This window comes from Lissotriton helveticus, chromosome 2_1, assembly GCF_964261635.1.
Source record: "Lissotriton helveticus chromosome 2_1, aLisHel1.1, whole genome shotgun sequence".
Classification (NCBI taxonomy): domain Eukaryota; kingdom Metazoa; phylum Chordata; class Amphibia; order Caudata; family Salamandridae; genus Lissotriton; species Lissotriton helveticus.
In genome coordinates this window covers 1,879,195,055-1,879,221,628 of record NC_136059.1, presented here as the reverse complement: position 1 = coordinate 1,879,221,628, position 26,574 = coordinate 1,879,195,055, and the positions used below count along the sequence as shown (strand labels likewise).

Here is a 26,574-nt window from a genome sequence, read left to right as displayed (position 1 = left end):
GGCAGGGGTTCGTGAGCTGGACGTTGACAATCTTCTCAGTGACTTTAGCCGCGAAAGGGAGAAGGGAGATGGGTCTGTAGTTTTTGAGGTCCGTAGGATCTGTTGAGGGCTTCTTCAGGAGGGGCTTGACTTCTGCATGTTTCCAGTCATCGGGGAATGTGCCGGATTCGAAGGTGGTGGTAATGGTGCGTTGTAGCTCGGGTGCTATGGCAGTGGTAGCTCTGTGGAAGATGTGCACTGGGCAGGGGTCCGTGGGGCTCCTGAGTTAATGCTCTTCATGGTTGTGGTGGTGTCTTCGGTGGTGACCGGGATCCAAGCAGAGATCGTAGGACGGTTGCGTTGCTGGAGGTAGGTGTGATTTCAGTGTCTGATGTCTGTTTGTTGAAGTTGCCATAGAGGAACTTGATCTTGAGATGGAAGTAGGAGCAGAGTTTGTTGCAGAGTTCCTGGGAAGGAGTGACATCTGAGGCTTCGCTGGGGGGTTTGGTAAATTCCTGAATGATGCTGAAGAGTTCCTTTGAGTTGGTGGAGTTGGCGAGGATTTTGTTCTGCATGAAGTTCCTTTTGGTGGATCTGATGTGTTGGTGTTATTCTGTCATGGCGTTCTTCTAAGTGGTCCGAGCTTATGGGGTTTTAGAGTTTCTCCATGCTTTCTCGACACGTCTGCATGTGCTTCTGGAATCTCGGAGGTCGCACTGAACCAGGTGGCTTTCATGGGGCGCTGTCTTTCAGAGTTGCAGAGGGGGACGAGCTTGTCTGCGCAGTTGGTGATCCATCAGTGTAGTATGTTGGATGCAGAGTTCTTGTTGGTCATGGTGGGAGGTGGATCGTGCTTCTCTGATGCACACAGTTAATATTTTATTTATCTGTACTGTAAAACATTGTTGTTACTGTTGTATTGGCATTTCTACGATGATAACTCTGGCTGTTACTTTCCACAGACTCCACTGCACTTAGCAGTTTTAAGCAGAGACCTTCCGACAGTTCAGCTTCTGTGTGAACAAGTAAGTACTGTGACGTGGCAGTGTAACCAATGCAACACGCTATACATTTTAAAGTTACTAGGATGACTGGAGCCAGGGTTAGATTGGGAAGGCCCTGTCGGTCATTAGGCGATGGGCTGTGGCTCAGCCTTAACCTCAGCAGTTGCCCATTTTTAGGGCCTCTGTGAACCAGCTCACAGAGCCTTTTTGTCTTCCCCAGTCACCATCAGGCTACTGTAATGGTGCAACAGCATCATGGGCACTCCTCTGCCATGCTGTCAACTGAGGCAGGGGACCAGGTGGTGCTCTGGCCATTGGGGCATTCTCATCTTGGCCCCCTTACCTTGTGTGGTGGGCCCTGCCCAGAAGTAGTGTCATCCCCTGCCAGGCCATCACGTTCAGGCCATAGTGGGTGTGGGGTGGGTGGGAATATGCAGGGGCCAGGTGATTTTGTGGCCATTGGGCCATTCTCACCTAATCCCCCCCCCCGAGCAGCAGCTGTATGCTTTTCTTGACCCCCTTCACTGGCAGGTCATCGCCATGAGGATGTGGTGTGCTGGGGAGGGGATGAGTAAGAAAAGCAGACCTCGCTAGGGACCAGGTGTTGTCAGCTCGGCCCAGTGTGTTTTAGGCCTTGGTGGGGGAGGGGGACTTTCCATAGGCCTCGCTGTGAGGCCACCTTTCCTAGAGAAAAAAATAGGATGTAGTGATATGGTCAGAGCTGCTCACGTTGAAACTGGAGAATCAGGTTCAAGTTCATGCATCAGCTCAACATCCTGTGTTTCTGGGCAAATCACTTAACCTCCCTACCTAAAATAAAAATTAATTTGATCTTGCATAATGTAACTGGTTCTTATGTGAATTTCTCCAATGCTATGGTCCGAGTTCACACTATTTAGACCTACAAAAAACAAACAAAAAAGTAACCGACCAGATTCTGCAAAGGCCGGAATATGATAATTAAAGAGAACTCTATTAAAACGTCTCTATTCCTTTTTAAGATGGTTTTTCTATCTTTGTTTAACTATCAGTCACTGAACATTAAAGATCTTTAGAACACATTTTAAAGGGCTTTTAATTTATGTTTACTTTTTAAAGTACATAAGAGTGAGAGCTACAAATCGCGACTTTTTGTGATTTTCTTCAGTTTTGTAGCATCCAGGACATAAAAATACCGGCCATGCAATAAAAAACCATATAGGCGCCAAAAACCTAGCCAGATCAATTGTTGTGGCCCTTGGACCATTTATTTCTCCTCACCCGCTTAGCCGGATGCAGTGCTTTATTTATTTCACGAAACATTTCTGTAATAAATGAATCCAATGAGAGTATCTAAATGGTGATCCATGAAGGGAACGATCCGGGAAAGTGGGACACCTATTTTTGGGAGTGCCCGGTCCTAATTGTGATCTCACTCCGACCCTGACTAGTGCTATGTATGTGGTGGCTGGGATGAGAAAATTGCTGTGATCTGACCTTCCAACCATTGGCAATCAAGTGCTGTCCTCTGTAGGGTTAGAAGCTATGGGATGAAGGTTTAGATGGTGGGATCCTGCAATGGAATGCTCAGGTCTTCCAATGATATAGGGTGGTGGCTGGTGGCAAAGGTCTGCATTATAAAACTCTGATGCAGTAATGGTGCATCAGTGATTTGGGATGTGACTCAGCTTTTTCTGCTGCTGTTGCCTATTCTGCACAAGGTACTCATTATGCTGTTACATCAGATGCTGTTAGATGCCACTGTTTGCCACACAGCATTTTTGCTTTCTAGCCTATGAAGGAATATTCTAAACCTCTGATACTCACAAGGAGCATGTTTTACTTGGTTTATTTATATTTTGTTTTGGTTACATACGGAAATATACTACCTGAAATATAAAAAATATAGACTGAGATCAAATCAATTGCTAACATTCTACATTTGCTTAAAAAATAAAATGTACTCATCTCTATATTTATAAAAATCCTAAATGCATTAAATAATAAATCCATTCTTCTATTAAACCGCTTCCAATATTTTCAATTAGCCGTCCTATTGTTCGTGGTCTCAGGTCACTAAAAACCGTGCATACAAATAGCAAATGATGAATGGATTCTATTGATTTACCTAACAAACGGGAATGTCCAAGAGATGTCTAAGAGCTGCAGATGCCCTAGTCTAAAGGGCAGTCGGTGTTTGCCTGCAGCAGTGGATGGTTCCAGTAAGTCCCATTTCCCTCCTCCAGGTACATATCAATAGGTCCATGCCTGTGTTTTCAGTTCGTGCTTCTTGACATGGGGCTGTAGGGATGATGGACTGCATGCATGCCGTTGAGCCGGATTATTGAGCTGGATCTGCCTGTTGGAAGTTTTGCGAAATTTCCTACACTGTGCTGGAGGAAGCTTATCTGTGGCTTTGTCTGTGTGCAAGTGTGTGTGTGTGTGTGGGTGTAAGTTTTAATGTAGCTCATCATTTTAAGGGTTGCATACATTCTTCCAAAGTCGTGGTTGGTTGTGACACCTGTAATTACTTCATACTCCCCATCCAGTCCAATATTTGAGGGCGCAAAGTCCAAACAGTGCATCATTTTCATGACAGCAGCAACAAAGATTGGCAAAGCCAATCAATAGATCTTTGCCAGTACGTTGTGGTCTCTGCTATTGGCTTTGCCAGTGCTGGCTGCTTTTAACATGTGCTGGCATTGGCCAAGTCACTAGCAGTGACCAGCCATCATGAGAGTCTAGTTATTTTACTTTCATGATGGCCACCAGATTGCTTGTTGCAACGTGGTGTGACACAATGAGGCAGCCTTCTTGAAAGTATAGAAAATAAAGTTGTAATGCTTTCAAGGTGACTTCATGTTGCTTGATGCTACGTGATGTGACATAACCTGGCGGCCATCTTAAAAGTATTGAAAATGTTTTTTTACATATAAGATGGCCGCCTAATTCCGTCACATTGTGTCACTCAATGAGGCAGCTATCTTAAATATATGAAAACAATATTTTCTAGAATTTCATTACGGCTACTGCATGCTGTTACACCATGTTGGATTACATAATGTGTTGGCTATTTTGAAAGTATTAGAAATAGGTTTTCAAGATTTAAAGATGGCCCATTGCTGTTTTTGCCTTTGTCACTGTCAGTGCTTTTTAAATGTATTGGGCAGTAGCGGGTACTGGTGGGAGTGCTACCAGGGGGTGATGTGGGGCGGGGGTAGGGTGGGGGGTAGTAAACACCGGAATATGGATGAATGTAGGTACGTTAACAATTAAATAAAAAATACGAATTTCGTTGCGCGCGCTACATCGCATTTGGCAATGCATATACAAACATTGTGAGCTCCTATGCTAAGATAGGAAGTAGACAGGTATGATGCCACACCCAACCATGGTTCTTTCTGTGTACACTTGAGTGGGACCACGAGGAACCACACAAGGATGGCCGCATGCCCAGGTTGCACTCATCCTCCTAAGAGCTCAGTGCCAAGTAAGACAGCCTGAGTCCCGCCAGGCTATTGGTGTCTATGCAGTAGCATCCATGACGTCTCCCTTGGGACATGAGGGCTTCACTTGAATGCCCCTGGAGCTTGTCTGAGTTGCATGCTAAATGTGCCCCACTTCCTCAATGTTGCACATTTTGTATGCCCGCCCCTCCCATGTATATGCTTCAGTATTTTGGAGCATGTCCTGGGCCACACCCCAATGCAAATGAGCCAAGACTAAGATGTTGTTCCTTGTGGAATTTTAATCTATGCACCCTGCAGAAAAAGGTTCTTCAGCGCTCTTGCATGAGGGTACAGACATTACAAACTGGTCTACGGAACTATATTATGCCCTGTGGTCACCATGCACTACAGGCACAGGTTGGTATTAGCGAAGAAGACATGCACTTTCACTCATGGTTTTAGGCAGACCACAATTTAGTCTGCATGGGCTTGATGAGTCGTATTTTACTACTTTACATTATACAATACATTCCACTTCTTTGCTTGTAAAACAATTGCACCATTCAATATGTTTCATAAAAGTGAGGACCCAACCTCTCAAAAAATACCCCAAAAGGTTTTCATGCTGCTGATGTATGGTAGAAAATTACCCTCTGTCTTTTTTTCTGATGCAGGATGGAGTTGACTTGAAAACTAAAGACAACAAAGGGAACACGCCATTGAAACTCGCCAAGGGACTTAATGAAAGCAATATCGTTTCCTACCTACAAAGCATCATTTCACGGATAAATAACGGGAACTCAGGGTTTGATTGGAGGTATGAATAGCATTAGCAGTGACTAAAGAGAGGGAGGGATCCTCAACGTGATGTTACTAATTGGGAAGCGCAGCATGGTCCAATGCTTAGCAAGTCAAAACTGTAAAGTCATAATCCTCTTAATTTATGACCTGTGCAATTCTTAGTGCATGTGAGAAGTTGGCCTGGCATATGCTGTCCACTAGTTATAGTGGGCACCTTGCACCAGTCGAAACAACCCTTATTGATGATAGGTTTAAGACAACCTTTATTGAAAGCTATCCTAGTGGTAGCTGTGGAGAGCAGCCTTCAGGCTAAGTCTTGAAGGAGTGTAAAGCAGCTTGGTTTACCAGATCATAACCTCTTGAATGTCTAAATGAAAGGAGAACCACACAAGGTATATATATAAAATATATTTATTTATTACTAAACACACTCTACTAATCCCTTTATGAGATTACAGAGCAGAGTACACACTTTAAATGCAATAGAACTACAGTAAGTAGCACAATATACACTGGGCCCCGAGGGGAACCAAACCATATATTAAGAAAGTGGCATAAGAACCACGACTTGACTAGACACAAGGCCTAAAGCCTGTAGAATCGCTGGGACTACAAGGAACCACCCAAGGTAGTGACACAGGGGACCCACGGGGGACGCTTGCAGTGTGAGAACACAGCCGCGAGATGCTGTTAGCTTCTATGGGGAAAGTCGCGGTTGGAATTTTAAAGAAAAAGGACATTTAGAAGAGGACTTTGAGCAAATCCCTTTAGACTTAAGGGGTTCCAGGGCCAACACCCACGGAAGCACAAGAGTTACCTCACCCAGGGAAGCCGGGTGCATAGGTGTCAAACGGTGTTGGGAATCGTCGTTGATTTCAATGGAGATCTGCTGCAAAGTGCTGCTGCCGTGGACAAGAAAAGTGTTCAGTGTGATCCAAGCCTGGACCATGTGAAGGACCTGAAAGCAGAGGGGACAGAGTCTGGGTCACTTGCCAGTGACCAGGGGCTCAGCAGACGAATGCCCACCGATGTTGGGTATTTCAGCTGCGAAGAGGTGAAGCTTGACTCTGCAGCCACGAGGACCAGGTGGCGTCGATGATGACCAGGAGCTGGATTCCAGCTGTCCCACAAAGGATGTCGAGTGTTGCAGTATTGGTGCCCTGATTGGACCCAACAAGCCTTGGCAACAGCAACCCACACAGAAAGAGAAAAGATGCTTTGGTGTAGACCAACAAGGTCAAGGGGACTCCCCAAGTGGTGGAGAGTCAGGGCACATCTGGAGCAACCAGGGCGCCCAAGGAAAGTCAAAGTTGCCTTCTCAGGGACCCACCGGTCGACGGACCAGGGATCGCGAAGGTACCTCAAGCGAAAACACAAAGGGCCGGCTCACGGAACACTCGTGGAGTGTGAGCCAGCAATCTTCAGTGGAAAAGGTGCTTGAGGTCTGGGCTACAAGTAACCCAATGCACAGCCTCAAGGAACGTCGAGAAGCTAATGCACTTGCAAATGTGCACAGTGTCCAGTGGTTCCGGTTCCACGGTACCCACGAGGGCTACGGGTCTCAGCTTTACTGGGGACTCGGGTCAGCCTCTATAAAGTCTGGAAACCCACCTCCTGTGTTGCAAATACTTTGGCGTCTAGCGGGAACTTCAGAGATGCAAACTGGTCAGATGCGTCTTTGGTGCCTGCTTTTACTCCAAGGGAGATCCTGCAGTCATCTAGCGCCTTGTAGATTGTCGAAGTTCCAGGATTCAGTATCGGAGTTTCGTCCAGGTGTAATCTAAAGTCCTGTTGCCAGGGGTTCCTATCTTATACCCAAGGAAGGGGTGGGACAAACACTGGGAACCCACCTATGGGAGTGTTTGGAAAGAGGGGTGGCTACACCCATTTCCTTTGTACAGTTTCACGCCAGAGCAGGGGCTGGTAGCCCCTGCAACCGGTTTGAACTGGGCTATGCACAGGGACACCAAATGTGCCCCCAGTGCTGACTTCAAAGCACTCTTGGAGTGCACCCACCCACCCCAATACACTAAAGCCTGTCTGGGAGATGGTGACACCTCCCTGTGACAGGAAACCAATTGTCCAGGCCTCCCCTGCCGGAGTTTCGTCCAGCATCAGGAAGCCAGCCTCATGTCTGTGGCAGTGGCATCCATTTTGTGATGCCAGGGCTCTTTTAAACTGGTACAGGGTGTACCAGTGTGTACATGTCGTTCCCTCTAGAAGGGTGGAATCATACCCACGCCACCAGGACTGGCGGGGGGTATGATTCAAAGTGTTTTACACCAAACACGACATGTTTCCTTGCAGCCATTCCAAAGTTAGCAGTTACAGCAAGGTTATAATGCACTTAAGAGTATATGGTCTGGCTGCATCACAGAACAACCCCGGAGAATAGATTCCGAAGGCTGCAGAGGGGCCCTGCTCATGCATGGGCACCCTCTCACACAAAACCCAGCACCCTGCCTTCAGGATTGATAAGGCCTGCCATAGGGGTGACTGATAATTTTATATGTGTAGTGATATAAGGTAGATATAGGGAACCTATATCTAAGTAAGGGGTGCATACACCACCTTACACAGGCTGCTGTAGCAGACCGGTGGTGTCTTTTGGAAGGCTGCCCAGGGGTGGCATAATACATGCTGCAGCCACTGGTAGGCCTCTTGGGTACCTATGCCCTGGGTACATGGTGTACCATATACAAGGGACTTATAAGGGTACCCCTGTAACCAAACTGGAGTGTACCTAAAGTACATGGAATCATTTTAGAGAGGAAGCAGCTAGGCTGGGGTCCTGGATAGCAGGGCCACCGCCAGACTAAATTCGAAAAACAGTGAAACATCAGCAAAAAGTGGGGGTAACTATAAGAAGCAGATCCTACTCTCCTACAGTGCATTCAGGGAACGATTTTTAATCTCAAAGAAACGCATAATTTAGAAAGAAAATTTCACCAAATGAGTTTCAGAAAAATAAGTTTAATTTAAAAGGTACATTATTGCATTTTCATGTGTGCTGCAACTGCCACCAGACACATTTGACACTTTACTTTTCCTGAAAGACGAAGGTTTAAGCAATCAACGCGTAATTTGGAGTTTGGTGGACATGGTACTCCATCACAGATGTGATGAAGTACCCAGTACACCAAACTCACATCATCTTTCTGATGATGGTGCCCCAGCTGCCTCTGCTCTTAAGAATCTTACTCCTGCGGGCCGACAGCGTAGAGCCCATCAAAATAAGGATATTAGACTATTTAGGGCAGATGGTCTGATGCTTTTTATGTCCCTCACTGCCAGGAAAAACATGTCAGTACCAGACAGAAAAAAAGCAAAATGACCCCCACACCCATACTCGTAAGATTTTAGCAGTACTCGTAAGATTTTAATACTCTTTCAATTTTGTTTTTTTTAATTTCATATTTTTAAGGATTTTCTTATGAAATTGTACATCATTTTGCTTTTTAATCCTTTTATGATTGTATATTGTACACAGAATACTTTTTATGCCATTCTTTTGTACGAAATAAAGTGATTGATTGATTGACCCCCACACCCATGGAGAGAACTTCCAGGGTTTGGGCGCTATTAGTGTTTTTGTGTCACTGCTGAACCGCCGGTGATCTGTAAGTATGGTGGGCAGCAGTCCATCAGGATTCCACCTAGAGAGACAGCGGGCCACCTGCAAACTTTAAATCTATCTAGCCCAAAGTCTTGTAGGAGTGTGTAAAACCAGGTGCTGGAGGGCATAGCAAGATTGCAGATAGAGGCACATAGAATGAAATGAACACTTCTCCCTGGCCTACTCTAATAGAGGGACAGTGGTATGCAAGTCCCTTTAAGCATATATAAAAAACTTTCTATGGTACATTTTTAATAAAAACAGTAGCACCGTGGCTGAATAATCTCAGGCCTCACTCTTTCTTCTGCTGTGGCTGGACTAGAATAAGAGGTTTTGGTCGTTTTACAGAAGCCCACGAAGCTTAGGCATAAATACAGGATTTATTGCTGAGTCAGAGGAAAACATTTTGGGAGTTCAACAGTGGCGGCTGGCATGTAAAGAGGGTGGTTGGGCAGGGGGACAAAAATAAAAGTAAAGAATAATAATATTCCACTTACCTTCCTGGAGCAACATCCTCCTCGCTCCAGTCTACTACTGGTAGGCAGGCAGGTAGGCAGGCTCCAATGTGGGACCCAGGAAACTGCAGTAACCAATCCTAGCTCTGCTCTCATGCAGGATGAAAGAAGCACCAGGATTGGAGGGAGTGGACTCCTCCTGTGCTCTTGAGTACACTGGATCCCTATGCTGTCTCTAACCCAGTTGTCTAGGACAGCTGGGTTAGAGAGGTTTAAAATGTTCATGTCTGGCTGGCGTTGCAAAATGGCTGGCCAAAAAGACATGCGCACTTTAAACTTAAAGTGCCCTGCCCATCACTGCTTTCTGCTGCTGCCTGATTGAACTGGGGCCATATGCTGGCAAAGTCTGAGAAGGGCTTATCTTTCCCAGACTGATGCGGGATCAACCATAATCTTATGATGTGTCTCGGACCACTAAACCTCTTTTGTGCAGTAACGTTTTACTACTAAATGATACTTAACACCTTTCACAGTAATCTACCTGTTTCAGTTCTGCAGACGTTGATCCCAGAAATATTTCTATAGTTGCCACCTGAGCCATGTCAAGACAACTTTTCCTACTCTACATTAGTCAAGTTATTCTCCTTTTTGAATGTGTGGGTCCCTTCTGTCATTCTAAAGTTACTTCCTTGTTGGGCTAACAGGAAAAACTGCAGCTTGTGGAATCTCTGCCCTCTTGGTGCAGACCTTCTAAGGTCTGGCCATTGTTAACAGTTTCATGTTGTAACTTCACTTTGTAACTAGTCTGTGTGTCCAGTGGTAATATCTCAGCAAACAAATGATGGACGGAATGCTGACAATGCAAACATTCTCCCCCAGTCAAAAGATCTGGGTTAAATCCATCGTTCTTTTGCCCACTACGCCACTCCGGGCTGGACTGTTCCCATTGGGCGCAGGGTCAAGAATGATTTGCATATGGCTGGGTCCAAACTGGAATGGCATGGTGAGCAAAAGAACGATGGATTTAGGCCCAGATCTCTGTACTGGTATGAATGTATGACATTGTTCGGCATTCTGTCCATCAATTGTTCTTTTTGCATTTGTCACCCCGAGTGGGATGGGGATGCCCAGACATGGGTCCCGTGCTCTCCATGCCACTGGAGTCAAGCTATCCTGGCTGATGAGGGCTGAAAACCCGAAACCGGTCCTAGGATGTTTGTTTCCAGTCCAGGGAGGACCTGGCATGGCAGTTCGGGCTGGACTGTTCCCATTGGGTGCATGGTCGATGACTGATTTCCATATGGCAGGGTCCAAACTGGATTGGCATGGTGAGCAAAAAAACAATGGATTTAGGCCCAGATCTCTGTACTGGGGTGAATGTATGACATTGTTCTGCATTCTGTCCATCAATTGTTCTTTTTGCAGTGGTAATATCAACATTTCCCCACAATAACAATGCACATGCAACAAGAAATTGTTTACTTACTACACCCATCCTGTTATAAAAGCCGGTTAAAGACCAAAAGCAATAACCAGAGCTTCCTTAACCACATTTGTGGGACTTCCTATGCTAATGTGCACGCAGTCTGCTCTTCATATCCCTCTACTTTTCTTTTTTCTCCATCAGTTCCAGACATATCACATTTTCTCCTGATTACTACTAGTAATTCTCACCAGCACTTCTTTCTAACTTAACTCAAGCACAGCCTGTTCCATAGTCTATGGTGGATGGTGTTGCCATGTCCGTACTTGAAATCTCCATCCTCCTTCTACACTTCTCCCAGTTCTCCATTTTGTATTTTTCTGCTGCCTTCCTCTTCCTGTTCTCTTACAATAAGTTTCTGTCCTTCTCCTAGGATTCTGATAATGCTTATTCTGTGATCATTGTTATTTAGTGTGCACAATGGAACCTGCCCGCTCTCATAGTCATGGTGTATGTGACTGCACTTTTTTGTACTCATAGAGTCTCAATAGAAAAAATATTTTGGAGTGTTCAGGTTTGCTAGTGAACTACGCAATGGGAAATATCAATCAATCAATCAGGGGTTTATAAAGCGCGCTACTCACCCATGAGGGTCTCAAGGCGCTTAGGGGAGGGGGTTGGCTCCGGATCAGTCGAAGAGCCATATCTTGAGGTACTTCCTGAACATGTGCAGGGCCAGGGAGCGCCTGATGTTCACAGGGAGCTCGTTCCAGGTTTTGGCTGTGATTTAGAAGAAAGCTCTACCGCCAGATCGGTTTCGGTGGATGCGAGGGGCATCTGCCAGGGCAAGGTCGGCGGAGCAGAGGCTCCTATTGGGTATGTGGAAGGATGCTCTCTCGTTGAGGTATTTGGGTCCGATGTTGTTGAGGGATTTGTAGGCATGGGTGAGGAGTTTGAAAGTGACCCTCTTCTCGACGGGGAGCCAGTGAAGGCCTCATAGGTGTTGGGTCATGTGCTTGTGGCGTGGTGTCTCGAGGATGAGTCTGACTGTGGTGTTCTGGATGGTTTGGAGTCTGTGTAGAAGAGTTTTGTTGATTCCAGTGCAGAGGGCGTTGCCGTAGTCCAGTCTGCTGGTTATGACTGTGTGGGTGACGGTCCTTCTGCAGTCAGGGAGGATCCATTTGAAGGTTTTACGGAGGATGCAAAGGCAGTTGAAGCTAGTGGAGGCAACGGTGCCGAAATGGCGGCTAATGGAGAGGGAGGAGTTTAGGATGATGCAGAGGTTCCGAGGATGGTCTGTGGGGGTGGGTCCTAGGATTAGGACCTCGGTCTTCTCTGAGTTTAGCTTCAGGCAGCTGTCCTTCATCCAGGCTGCTATGTTCTTCATTCCTTCCTGGAAGCAGAGTCTGGTGTCTTCGGGGTTCTTCGTGAGTGACAGGATTAGCTGGGTGTCGTCGTCGGCGGAGGATACGATACTGAGCCCATGCTGTCTGACGAAGGCAGCGAGGGGGTCCATGTAGATGTTGAAGAGCGTGGGGCTCAGTTATGATCCCTGGGGTACTCTGCAGTTGATATCCGTGGGTTTGGAGAGGAAGGGAGGAAGTCGAATCCTCTGTGTTCTGCCGGAGAGGAAGGAATGGATCCAGTCGAGGGCGGCTACTTGTATTCCCGCATCGTGAAGTCTGTCCATGAGCGTGCAATGTGAATCGGTGTCGAAGGCTGCGGAGAGGTCTAGGAGGATGAAGGCCGCAGTGTGTCCCTGATCCAGTAGCATGCCTATGTCGTCAGTGGCAGCCAGGAGGTCGGTCTTGGTGCTGTGGTTGCTTCGGAATCCTGACTGGGAGGCATCCAGGATGGAGTTCTCTTCGATGAAGGCAGTCAGCTGGGCTTTTACGAGTCTCTCGGTGACTGGCTACAAACAGGAGGAGAGAGATGGGCTGGTAGTTTTTCAGGTCTGTTGGATCGGCAGTTGGCACCTAATATGAAAAATATTTAAAACAATTGGGGTGAGTTTTAAAAATTGGAAAATGATGACCTAAGCATCTGACATATGTAGTTTCTGAACACGGTTAAGGTACTACTGTCAGACCAAAACCTATGATTGAGGGCTGTCGTCAAGTCAGATGTCTTCTCCGTTTTAGATGGGAATAGTATTATCCACTAAGTTGCAAGATTTAGTTGCATACCAGGATTTCTGAATCCAGCGCAATATGGACCAGTCCAAAGGGGCTACTACTCTCCGCAGCATCCGCATTCCTCTCTGGGTCAACCACTGGCTCTGTTGCATGACATTTCCATCCACACTAGTCCAGAGAAGTGGGTGAGGATGCATTTGTATTTTTTATTAAATGACTGGAATTTTATTTCTGTAACAAAATCAGCACTGAGGAGGAGTCACACATTTTGATAGGTAACAACGTATTGAAGAGCCCAGCAGAGAACTACGGTCAACGCAAGAAGGCCCGGTCCCGTTAGAAGAGATCTACTGTGAACTGTAATGCTCCCGGCGTACCTGCAGGGAAACAGTTCTTTGGAAAGATGCAGCATGGCCGTTATTTTTATTTTCAGTACCGTAATTCTGCTGACGACGGGCCGCAGAGAAACTCTATACGCTATATCATCAAAGGATCGAAAAAGACTTTTCAATGTGATCTAAAAATAGATCATACATTCAGATTTGCTGTTTGGCAGTTTTTTTAACAGCTCGTGTTTCGCTTGTATGTCATGTGTTCCTTAGTAGAAAAGAACAGTTGAGCGATGTAGTAATTCAGACCTTCAAATATAATTTCCAGTAAAATATTTTACGAAATATTTTTATTAAAGAAAGAGCCTGCTTTGACGTAGTATCCTTCGGTCGGGTTCACATCTTATTTTGTGCATTTTGGTCCTTATTCACTAATGCTTTGCTGGGCGCACCCTTGACTCTAGTCCATGCAAAAGGCAGTCTCAGTTTAATAACCATCCCCCCTCCCCGTACCTTGCAGCTGTCTGTCACCTACATCTCACCTGTCTATCCTCCCTAAATCTCTCAGCTATTTGTATTAGCTCTCTCTCTGTGACCTGTCTCCCTCTCTCTAAGGTATCACATAAGTTTCTCTTTCCTCCTTCACCTACCTTATACTATCTTTCTTTAAAAAGTATTTCCCACCTGTCTCTCCCCTTCTCTGAATTGTCTTTTTCACCTGTCTCTTTTACCTGACTCCTTTTTACTTCTTCCACCTCTCAGTCCGTCAATTATCTCTTTCCCTTTCTCACCACACTCTCTGTTATCTGCCTTGCACCAGTCCTGTTACAAAACTCTCTCTCATCTGCCTGTGACCTCTCTATCACATCTCTAGATTATTTGCCCCTCTCTCTGCAGTCTCTTTATGAATTATTTCCCACCTGTTCATTCGCTCTCCGCTTGTTTCTATCCGCGCTCTCTCACATGTACCCCCTCTTTCTTTCTGTCTCTGTCTGAGCTCTCTCACACCAGCATTTCTATATCACCTTTCTTACACCTGCCTCCTACTCTCCGCCTCTGTTTCTTTAAACTGCGTCTTACCCACATGTCTCTCACCTATCTTCTACATGCCTCTTTTTTACCCGGTCCCCTCTCTGCAATGTTTTTCAGGCCTCTCTCTTTTTTTATCTATTTTCTCACACCTGTCTGCCCTCTATAGATCTGTTGCACCTTTTTCATCTATATGTATGTCACATCTCTTTCTTTCCCTCTGCCTGCCAGCTGTCGATTTGTAGCCACTGGTTTAAACTTTTGTCTCTTTTTGTCTAACACCTGATTGTCTCTCTAACAGTTAGAGAGACAATCAAGTGTTTCCCTCCCTCTGTCTCTGTCTGTCTCCCTCCTTCTGTCTCCCTCCCTCTCTCTGTCTTCCTCTCTCTGACTCCCTCTGTCACCCTCTTTCAACCTCCCTCTGTCACCCTCTTTCAACCTCCCTCTGTCTGTCACCCTCTTTCTCCCTCCCTCTGTCTCCCTCCTTCTGTATCCTTCCCTCTGTCTCCTTCCCTCTGTCTCCTTCCCCTGTCTCCCTCCCTCTGTCTCCCTCCCTCTGTCTCCCTCCTTCTGTCTCCCTCCTGCTGTCTCCCTCCCTCTGTCTCCCTCCCTATGTCTCCCTCTGTCTCCCTTTCCGCCTGTCTCCCTCCGCCTGTCTCCCGTTGCCTGTCTCCCTTTGCCTGTCTCCCTCCGTCTGTCTCCCTCTCCCTCCCTCTGTCTCCCTCTCCCTCCCTCTGTGTCTCTCTCTGTCTCCCTCTGTCTCCCTCCACCTGTCTCCCTCCACCTGTCTCCCTCCACCTGTCTCCCTTTGCCTGTCTCCCTCCGTCTGTCTCCCTCTCCCTCCCTCTGTCTCCCTCTCCCTCCTTCCCTCTCTCCCTCCTTCCCTCTCTGTCTCCCTCTCTCTCTGTCTCCCTCCCTCTGTTTCCCTCCGTCTGTCTCCCTCTCCCTCCCTCTGTCTCCCTCTCCCTCCCTCTGTGTCTCCCTCTGTCTCCCTCTGTCTCCCTCCACCTGTCTCCCTCCACCTGTCTCCCTCCACCTGTCTCCCTTTGCTTGTCTCCCTCCGTCTGTCTCCCTCTCCCTCCCTCTGTCTCCCTCTCCCTCCTTCCCTCTCTGTCTCCCTCTCTCTCTGCCTCCGTCCCTCTGTCTCCCTCCACCTGTCTCCCTCCGTCTGTCTCCCTCTCCCTCCCTCTCTGTCTCCCTCCCTCTCTGTCTCCCACTGCCTCCCTCTATCTCTGCTTCCATCCCTCTCCCTCCCTCCGTGTCACCCTCTCCCTCCCTCCCTCCCTCCCTCTCTCTGTCTCCCTCCCTCTCTCTCCCTCCCTCTCTCTGTCTCCCTCTGTCTGTCACCCTCTGTCTCCCTCCCTCTGTCTCCTTCCCTCTCTGTCTCCCTCTCTCTGTCTCCCTGTCTCTGTCACCCTCTGTCTCCCTCCCTCTGTCTGGTTCTCTTCCTCTCCCTCCCCCCCTTTGCCTCCCTCCCTCTCCCTCTGTCACCTCACCTGGCGTGCGTGTGTGTCAGCCGGGGCTGAGACAGCTTCCCGACCGCACCCGAGTGCTTCACAGGTCTTTAAAAGACCACTTACTTGTTAATGAGGCTTTATTTCACCTCTTCTCAGTGCCCCTGCAGCTCCACTCTGACCTTCGCTGGAATCGCCCAGCCCCCATAGAGCGCTGCTGCAACCGGCAGTGTTGGCGGACACTGTTAATCTTTTTTTTTTTTTAAACACAGGTAGGATGTCTGCAAGGTCCGCGGGTCGCCGAGGAAGGCTTGCCGGGCTGCTGGAGGCCGGCGGGCTGTACTATGAGTACCCCTGCTCTAACTTATATCTTGGGCTCTACTGTAATATTCTCCTCTGTCTGTCACATCCCTTTCTCTGCCTGTCTTAAACTTCTCTTTTGTCTCTCTCACACTCCTCTCTGTCTCTATCTCTCCAACATGTATCTCTGAAACCTTTCATTTATCTCAGTTGTTTCTTTGTTTTTTATTCTCTCAGTAGTTCTCCCTCTCTCACACACGCACATACACACTCTCACTTTTGCTTCTGCATCTCACCTATCTGTTGTGTCTCCTTCCTCTTTTCTGGTCCCACTGCTGCTCCCTCGTTCCTCTCTTAACACTTCTTTTCTCTCTACTCTCTGCTGTATTTCCCCTCTCCCCTGATATGTCCAGCGACAGCAAGAGACAAGAAGGTGCCATTTGCTGGCCCTTCTTAAACAGCAACAATAAATTATGTTGCAAAGTAAACATAATTACAAGAAAAAAACTCAGGAAAGCCCAGTTTAGCATTCCTGACACTACTTTAGTGATCTACTAGGAAAGGATTCTCAGGGGTAGGGCCAGGGGTCTCAAGGGGCAAGCTAGGAATCGCAAATGCAGCCTCTGGTGGGCCTTAAAAGATGTTCGTGGAGAGGGAAGGGAGGAGAGAACAGAAACAGAAATGGAACGACAGCTGAGGGGAAGATGTGGGTGCCTTGATAAAGAAGCAGATGGATGAGAAAGAAACAGCTGGATGAGAGGGAAGCAGATAAGAGGGAGATCATAAAGGCAGTACCTAACCTCTTTATCAGCCTTGCATGATTTGTAATGCAGTGATGTCCCTTTTCATGCTGTCATCACAGCAACATGTCCTGTGACATCACTTCGTAATATATTAGGTGAACGTTCGTATTAGGTTACTTCCTGTGATGTAAGTCGGGGTGGTCAAAGGGCAAGTCAGGAATCAACATCCATGCCTTTGGCAGCACTACATTTGGTTGTATTGTGCAAGAGCCCAACTAACGTTCACTAACTAAGGGTTGTAATGCAATCAGCAGGCCCTAGTTCATAGAATCAGTACCTGCTGACGGAAGGTACTACTACAAAAAATCCACCATGGGTTTTACTAAGTGCTAAATAGTTGCATAGAGGCAAGATTATACGTATCCTGGGAGGAAGAGCATGGGGTGGTCATTGAGAAGGTAGTGAACAGTGAACACTACAAATGTGCAACTTTTTTAGAAAATGTACACAATGCCTTCTCATAAACAATTTGTGCACTAGTACTTAGTCACTCAAATGTCTAGCGTAAGTGTGCACATCGAGTGTGAAAATCACCCACTTACTTCCATACATGCACGGAGGAGGTCATTTTTCAACCTGGAAAAATCTCTTTCTGCTGGAGAAAAAAGTATGCGGCCTGATAATGCATTTTAACAGCGCACTTGATTTTGCAGATTATCCTTAGAAGTAATCTTTGGGTAGCAGTAGTGCCATTGAAAACTTATGAATGTGCTAGATTTTCACAAATACTCCTGGGGAATTGTTAGAATCTCAAACAAGTTCGAAATCTACTTGTTACATCAGAAGAAATCTGTGGAGAGGGGATTCCCAGCCTTCAAAAATATGTTAGCGAGCCATTCATTTTGTGTATGGTCTTATCAAAAGAACTTACCTACCAGTGCCATTCTGTACTGTTACACATAGGGCCTGATTATGATGCGGTTAGGAAAGCATTCTTACCTAGGGCCAGAGTCTGATGCGGTTAGGAAGGCTTCCTAACGCCATTTGCTCCTTCCAAATCGGATCGGGAACATGTCTTACCGACTAATGGCCCAATTATGATGCATTTAGGAACATATGCTCCCATTAAAGTCAATGGGAGTCCAACCAAATTGGATCGGGAAGCATCCGGATGCATCGTACTCTGTCGGTCAGACTCTCCCAATCCGAGTAGGTTGGAAACCATTTCCAAACCGATTCGGTCGGGAAGCTTTCCAACCCGCATCAGAATCAGGCCCTAAGTAGAACTTCAGAGCTGCCTATCTGACTGCACATACATCTGTTGTGTAAATGAGTGATAGGCGTGTTTTTCTGAATTTTATCATGCTCATCAGATGTCTGTTTTACATTTATGACACCCTCTCCACTTGAGTACATGACGAAAAGGCAATTTTCTTCTTTCACACAAATAAGTCTATGGAGCAAAAAGCTATTGCCAAACACCCAGCATACCTGTGCTCCTTATCATGATGCCTATATTTTCAATTATACTTAGAGTTTATTAGTTTTCTTTCCAGTCAGTTGTACTCTCGTACATTAGTACGTTTGCTCTCACATTCATTCGTCTGTAGGCATAGGAGTGCAGTGAACGGGAGGGCACAATCTCTAAACAAATGAATATTGAAACATTCAGGTTTGATATACTTCTACCTTGTAAAAACATCTTTGATATCCACAACTCCTCATTTGCTTTTGTGATTATGCTGTGTTTTATACCATGTTCTACCTTTATTGCAGAATAGATCCTGATTGCCTTGTGTCTTTTTTCCCTTTTCAGAACCTGGGTTATTGGACGACCTGAGAAAACAAAAGCACCTGTTCTATTCTTTTATGGAAGCCTATTTTTATGGGGCTACCCAACGTATTTTTACCAGGTATGTAAATAAGAAATTTCTTCTCCAGTAAGCGAAGGTAGTGATCATGCCTTACCTTGCAGTGCAAAATCAGTGTTACTTTTACTCATACCAACATTTGTTTGCCACTATATTTGTGTTTGTACATAGATGAACGTTCAACCTTTCCCTGAACCGTACCCTAACCCTTACATGGTACTTACCGTAAGCATTTGTATGTTACTCTATGTTATATCTGTCTTTGCTCCACACCACCTGCTCTTCCACCCTTATCCCTCAGATAGTTCTTTTACCATTCCTTTTTACTTAGTATTTTTTGATAGAAGCAACAAATCATCCCCGAGGGGATCTCTCGGCGCCACAGAAAACAGTTTGCAAAGCAATACCAAGGTTAAAGATGAACAGCCAGGTTTTCAGAAGTTTTCTACACCATCACTTACACCTTCCATTAGTCTAACGCAACCCCCAAACTGAATGTTACCACAATTCTTAAAATATATCTTATCCCAACCCTAACTATAACACCTTCCTACATCCTGCAGTTACACCGCCCTTGCTCTAATCATAACTGAACTCCTAAAGCTAGTCTAATCGTAGCCCTGTCCCTTACAGCACCCTTAATTATTTCCCCAATACTAACCATAACCCCATTCTTAATCCCGTTTTAACTATAACCTCTACCCTAACCTATCCACCTTATCTTACAGCCTCCATTGCTTCAGAAACCCTTCTTAACCCCTAAACGCAACCTAACTCTAACCCTGAATCTGTCCTTAATCCCATACTTATGTCAACCCTATCCTGCACACATTTTCAGTACTTTTTCAATATTTTTGTATATTCTGCTTTTTTGTGCTGTGTTTTTTATCTATTTTTTAATGCAAACCCATGATTGTGCTCAGAAATCTGTGAAGTCCTTCATTCATATGACAAGTTCCAATTCGTTTGTTGTAATTTCATACATAAATGTATTTAGATTGTGATATAAAGCAAAGAAAAGTCAATAGGTACTGTGATCCGATTCAGACAGCCAAAACTTATAATGTTTTCTGGAGCCTGCCAGTGAAAATGTCAACATTACACAAAAGTATTTTAATCTTTATTAATTCGATATTGAAAAGCGATAAGTCGGCAAGTCAAAATGCAAGATTGCACTTAACTGTCACTCTGAGCCCTTAGCTTTACACCTCATTGATTCAATGGATATGGTATACAATCTCAAGTGGGAACAGCATTACATAAAAAATATATATATATATATATATATATATATATAATTTTTATTGCACATTATTTCATATCCAAAATGGCACCCACAATTTCGACAGTTAGAAGCAAACATTTTGATACAAAAGAGAAGAAAAGATCAAAATCTTCCCAATGATATGTCCATTTTATCTTTTTTTCCCCACCCTGGAACCCCCCCAGCAGCTGATGAGAGATCCGAACAATATATATGTAATTCATTCATAAGACTCAAAATGATAATAACATTAAAGTCATACATCTAGTTCCTAATCATCACTCAGTCGTCTCAAAGTCCCAATTCAGCACCACAACACTAGCGAAATTACAAAAGGTTTAATGTTATCCTTCATAAAAGTACATTATAATGTGTGCCAACCCAAATTCAGATTGATCATTTCACTACCCCACAAAAGTAGAAATAGAAGTTAAAAATAAGAGTGTTTTCACAATAATTTATAAAACTCTGTATAATTTTCACAGTACGGCGCAACACAATTCATAAAAAAACATATCAACATAACAAAGAAAGAAAAAACAGACACATTTGTCAATATTCAGAAACTGACCCGTTCAATCTACGGTATCAAATAATTTGTGTGGTATTTACATCACACTGGAGAGGCAACTCTGTTCAAGTTAAACACCGCTCTAAATGGTAAGAGGCCTAATAAGAAGAGCTAAGAAACCTGGCCCCTGAACCTTGTGGTGGAGAACAAAGTGCAGAATTTTTCCAATCTCAGATGGGAGTATCTGTCCACAAAGAGGGAGAACCCCTGAAAGCGTATAAGATTGGCTGAAGTCATGGAATCGGCCATGTTTCATGTGGATTTTTGTTAACCACATTAAGAGTATTTTCCCTATGAAGTTGAAGATTCCAGAAAGTCATGAGCTCACCGCCCTAGGTGTAGGCTTCAAACTGCAATCCCAATGTTTTATGTACATTTTGTGGGAGAATCATTTTGTTTGTCCTGAGGAAGGTGGGGACCTAGAAGTCCAGTCCACCGAAACGTGTTGGCGCAATTGACACTACTTAAACTGTGAAAACAGGGGACTTGCTTCGGTATTCTACCTTTACTACGCGGTCATTACTTCGTATTACCATTACTACGCATATTTTAATTCGCAGATGCCATTACTTAGCATGCATTTACTTAGCACTCATTTACTACACATGTTCTATTACTTAGCATGCACTTACTATGCATAATGGAGTTACTGTGCAAATTAAAGTTTTGGAGTACAGGGGTATTTTTAGGGGTTAGGGTGGGTTAGGGTTTTGGGGTGTAGGGGGTATTCTCAGGGTTCAGGGTGTATTAAGGTTTTGGGGTGCTGGGGTATATTTGGGGTTTAGGGTGCGTTTAGATTTTGGGGTGCTGGGGTAATTTTAGGGGTCAGGGTTGGTTAGGGTTTTGGGGTGTAGAGGGTAATTTTAGGGTTCAGGGTGCCTTTAGGATTTGGGGTACTGGGGTGTTTTTAGGGGTTAGGGTGGGTTAGGGTTTTGGGGTGCATCAGGTATTTTGAGGGTTCAGGGCTGTGTTGAAGGTTTTGGGATGCTGGGGTATTTTTGGGGTTCAGGGTGTGTTTAGGATTTGCAGTACAGGGTATTTTTAGGGGTCAGGGTGGGTTAGGGTTTTGGGGTGTAGGGGGTATTTGTAAGGTTCAGGGTGCATTTAAGATTTTGGGGTATTTTTGGGGTTCAGGGTGTATTTAGGTTTTGGGGTGCTGGGATATTTTTAGGGGTCAGGGTCAGATAAGGGTTTGGGGTGTAGGGAGTATTTTTAGGGTTCAGGGTGCTTGCCAGGGGATAGGTAACTATTACAATAATTGTTTTGTTTTAAAGTACCAATAACGCGTTGTAACTATGCGTAATAAATAACTGTGAAGTAAAAAGCATTTTTAATGTATTTGAATATATTTGCGAAGTAAAAGCATGTGCACTAAAATCATATGTAGTAATGGTATTTGCGAAGTAAAAACTTCAAAGTAAATACCTGTAGAGTAACGGTATACTGAGTAACATCAACATATTCCAGCATCTCACCAGCAGTCTTGGACAATCTCTCTCCAAAGCGAAGAACAGATCCGGAGGACTCGATCATGGTGGCTGTAGTACAAGGTCACATGATTGGAACAGAGGTAAAATGGAACCTAAGTATAGAGAAAATATGACATCAAAATAAAATAGCAATTTTTTTGCATCAAACTTCGATAGCATGCCGTCCTTTTACTTGTTGTTTGGCCATACCATTGAAGGGAGGAACACAATAATATATCAGATTATTAATATTATCATTATTGGCTGTCTGATTGCCATCATCTGTCTTTTCATGTTGTAAGGGAGGGGACAGACATGTGTGATGGTGTCCATCTACCTACATGGTGGGTGCCTCCACTTGGTGGCTCTGTCTATACAGCTGTGTTCACTTTGGTGCTTTTATACAGTTTGATTATTATGCATCAGCACTTGAAAGCAATAACTCCGTTTAATACTGTAGGGAAACTGAATAAATGGACATGAATTGGATGACCAGTCCCCTGATTGATTAGAAGCTGTACTTCCTTCTTTGAGGTGTTTAGGTTTAACAATTTTGGGAAGTGGAGGACACCAAGCACGATATTGGGGTGCACATTTTAATAGTGGTAAAAAATCTGTTGGCTACACTTGCCTCATAAAATACTTAGTAATCTTCAGAGCAGGCCCATAACATGTTTTCTATGTGCTACTCAATGCTAAACTTCCCAAAAACGAAAGTATGTTTTTCCCATCTATTTTGGGTGCAGGCTGTCAATACCCAAGATTTGTCATCAGCACCGCATCAATATTTTCCTATCATTATATGTCCTCAATATTTGGCAAGAAAAAGTACAATGTAAACCAACAAGGCGAGAGAGAAACATTCCGCCTTCCTGACTGTAATACAGGTACTGTAATGTTCTAAAGAACAAAAAGTATGACTGAAGGATGACTGGTCCTTCCAGGCATCAGACTGGTGCAGAAAACATTTTCTCCATCCTGACACTAAATTGGCACCCGGTGGTGCCACATGGCTCCTGCCGTGACACCATCTCTGGATCTGACATCAGTGGGGTATACTAGGTGCCAAATGGTGCATGTCATTGGTTCCTGTCTTTCTGTGCCTTATCAATGTGGTCTGGAGCTCTTTCTCAGTGTCTCAGCGATTACATTTTTAGCTTTTGACAGCAACATTGTCAAATGTCTTCTCAAAGGGCCTAGGCATCAAGTCTTGCTCTCTGTGCAACAAAAATGTCTCTTTCAAATACCTTCAAGACCTTGCAAAGACTCAACACTGTCAAGTCTCAACTTGTCAGTCCTTTCAGCAGCACAGCAGTCCTTCCTACTGGCACAGTATCCACAGGTCCAGAAGTGTACTGAGGTGTGGGTGTCTGGGGCTTATTTATTTTACCTGCGCCTTCCTTTGAAGGGGGGAAGCTTCAAGAGGTTTAACTTTGAAGTCCCCAGGCATCATGCCTTCCCTGTCCTGACTTCAGACTAACTACAGGGGGTCTGCAGCCCTTTGTGTGGAGGTAGGACACAGCCTACTGTGCCCAGCTCTGCCCTCCCATCCTGCAATGATGGCCCATCCAGGAAAACATAAGCTCCCTATAAGCCCAACTGTCAACTACACCCAGTTATGGGACCCAAAGACAGGCTGCAGGCACCAAATGGCTAAGGCAGAAATAACACAACTTTCTCAAAGGGGTATTTTCAAAATCGTAATTTAAAATCCGACTTCAGTATTAGTTAAGATTTTTCATTACAATTTCAAAGATGCCAAACATGAATAAGCGACCTTTTCCAATGTGGAAGTTACAGCTTATTAATTGTAATAAGTTAACTCCAGCGGTAGGCCTTGCAGTAGTGAAAACTAAAAAGTACATGTCCAACATTTTACATACACTGCCCCCTGCCATCTTGCCTGTTCCGGCCCTATCCCAGGGGTGTACATGTTTTCAAAAGGAAGGTTTGGGACTGAAAAGCTTTATTTTGCCATGTCGAAATGCATTTTAGAACAGCACCCACAGACTGCAATGGCAGGCCTGAGATGTGTTTAAAGTGCAACTTAAGTGGGTGGCACAATCACTGCTGTGGCCCAGTAGTAGCATTAACGTTACCCACCCTGAGCACAGGTAGTGCCACTTTACTAGGGACTTACTGGTAAATTAAATAAGCCAATTGGTATAATTCAAGGGAAAACACAAGCACCTTTGAATTGGTTAGCAGTTGTAAAGTGTGCAAAATCCTAAAGCTAAAAAAAAAACAGGTCAGCAAAACAGGCGGTATGAAGGCAAAAAGTTAGGGGAAAAACCACGCCAAGGATATCAATCAATCAATCAATCAATCACGGCATTTGTAAAGCGCGCTACTCACCCGGGTGGGTCTCAAGGCGCTGGGGGAGGGGTAAGTTACTGCTCGAACAGCCAGGTCTTGAGCTGCTTCCTGAAGGAGAGATGGTCTTGGGTTCGCCGAAGGTGGGTGGGGAGGGAGTTCCAAGTCTTGGCTGCCAGGTAGGAGAAGGATCTTCCTCCGGCGGTGGCTCTGCGGATGCGTGGTACGGTGGCGAGTGCGTGGCTGGTCGATCGTAGCTGGCGGGTGGGCGTGTAGAAGGTCATGCGGTCGTTGAGGTACTTGGGGCCCAGGTTGTGGAGAGCCTTGTGTGCGTGGGTGAGGAGTCTGAACGTGATTCTCTTGCTGACGGGGAGCCAGTGCAGGTCTCTCAGGTGTCCGGTGATGTGGCTGTGTCCGGGGATGTCGAGGATGAGTCGTGCGGAGGCGTTCTGAATGCGTTGGAGTCTTTTTTGAAGTTTGGCTGTGGTTCCGGCGTAGAGGGTGTTCCCGTAGTCTAGTCGGCTGGTGACGAGTGCCTGGGTGACGGTCTTCCTGGTTTCCGTGGGGATCCATCTGAAGATCTTGCGGAGCATTCGCAGGGTGTTGAAGCACGAGGATGAGACGGCGTTGACTTGTCTGGTCATTGACAGGGAGGAGTCCAGGATGAAGCCCAGGTTTCGTGCGTGGTCGGTTGGTTTGGGAGCGGTGCCCAGGGCCGGGGGCCACCAGGAGTCGTCCCAAGCGGAGGATGATGATCCCAGGATGAGGACTTCCGTCTTGTCTGAGTTCAGTTTAAGGTGGCTGTTTCTCAACCAGTCGGCGACGTCTTTCATCCCTTCGTGTAGGTTGGCTCTGGTGGTGGTGGGGTCGTTGGTGAGGGAGAGGATGAGCTGGGTGTCGTCGGCGTAGGAGATGATGTTGAGGTTGTGCTGGCGTGCGATGGCTGCAAGGGGGCTCATGTAGACGTTGAAGAGGGTTGGGCTGAGTGAAGATCCTTGTGGTACGCCGCAGATGACTTCGGTGGCCTCAGATCTGAACGGAGGGAGGCGGACTCTCTGGGTTCTTCCGGTGAGGAACGAGATGATCCACTCCAGCGCTTTCTCTCGGATTCCAACGTTGCTGAGGCGCTTCACTAGGGTGCGGTGGCAGACGGTGTTGAATGCTGCAGAGAGGTCCAGGAGGATGAGGGCCGCTGTCTCCCCGTTGTCGATCAGGGTTCTGATGTCGTCGGTGGCTGCGATTAGGGCGGTCTCGGTGCTGTGGTTGGCCCGAAACCCGGACTGCGAGGGGTCGAGGGATCCGTTCGTTTTGAGGAAGGCGGCAAGCTGTTTGTTGACGGTCTTCTCGATGACTTTGGCCGGAAAAGGAAAAAGCGAGATGGGACGGTAGTTCTTGAGGTCGGTGGGGTCCGCCGTTGGTTTCTTCAGGAGGGCGGTCAGCTCGGCGTGCTTCCAGCTCTCCGGGAAGGTGGCGGTGTGGAAGGAGGAGTTGATGGTGTCTCGGAGATGGGGTGCGATGGTGGTGTCGGCTTTGTTGAAGACGTGGTGTGGGCACAGGTCGGTTGGTGATCCGGAGTGGATGGAGTTCATCGTGCGGGTGGTGTCTTCGGTGCTGATTGGGGTCCAGTTGCAGAGGGTGGTGGTGGCGGGTGCTGGTTCGGTGGTAGGGTGCGTGGTCAGTGCGTTGAAGCTGTTGTGTATGTTGGCGATCTTGCAGTGGAAGAACGAGGCGAGTGAGTTGCAGAGGTCTTGCGAGGGAGTGATGTTGTTGTTTCCGGCGCTGGGGTTGGAGAACTCTTTGACGATGCTGAAGAGTTCCTTGCTGTCGTGGGTGTTGTTGTCCAGTCGTTCTTTGAGTGCCGTCTTCTTGGTGGCGCGGATCAGCTGATGGTGTTTGCGGATGGCGTGCTTGAGGGCGGTCCTGTTGTCTGTGGTGTGGTCGAGCCGCCAGGCTTTCTCGAGGGTGCGGCAGTTCTTCTTGGATTCCTTGAGTTCGTCGGTGAACCAGGGGGTTTTCCTGCTGCCGGGTCTGCTGGGAGGGTTCTTTAGTGGTGCGAGGTCATCGGCGCAGGCGGTCAGCCACTTGGTGAGGTTGCTGGCTGCTTCGTTGGGGTCCGTTGTGCTGGTCGGAGTGTTCTGGCTGAGGGAAGCGGTGAGGTGCTCGGAGGTGATCTTGCTCCAGCTTCGGCAGGGGACCTGTTGCGGGTGGTGGTGAGTCGTGGTTCTTCTGAAGCTGAAGTGGACGCAGCTGTGGTCGGTCCAGTGGAGTCCGGTGGCGTGGCTGAAGGAGATGTGCTTGCTGGATGAGAAGACGGGGTCAAGCGTGTGGCTGGCGTAGTGGGTGGGGGTGTTCACCAGTTGCTTGAGTCCGAGGTTGGCGAGGTTGTCCAG

The 26,574-nt window shown here is 46.3% G+C and overlaps 1 protein-coding gene across 1 annotated transcript in view; it reads left to right on the top strand.

The window, feature by feature from the left end:
• Positions 1 to 26,574, top strand: part of LOC144818921 (uncharacterized) — a 147,416-nt gene that overhangs the window by 79,356 nt on the left and 41,486 nt on the right. Inside the window, exons 5-7 of the mRNA XM_078676801.1 lie at positions 942 to 1,004; positions 5,086 to 5,228; positions 18,513 to 18,609. Of these exons, the coding sequence (XP_078532927.1) occupies positions 942 to 1,004; positions 5,086 to 5,228; positions 18,513 to 18,609 (303 nt within the window). The remainder of the gene's footprint in view (positions 1 to 941; positions 1,005 to 5,085; positions 5,229 to 18,512; positions 18,610 to 26,574) is intronic.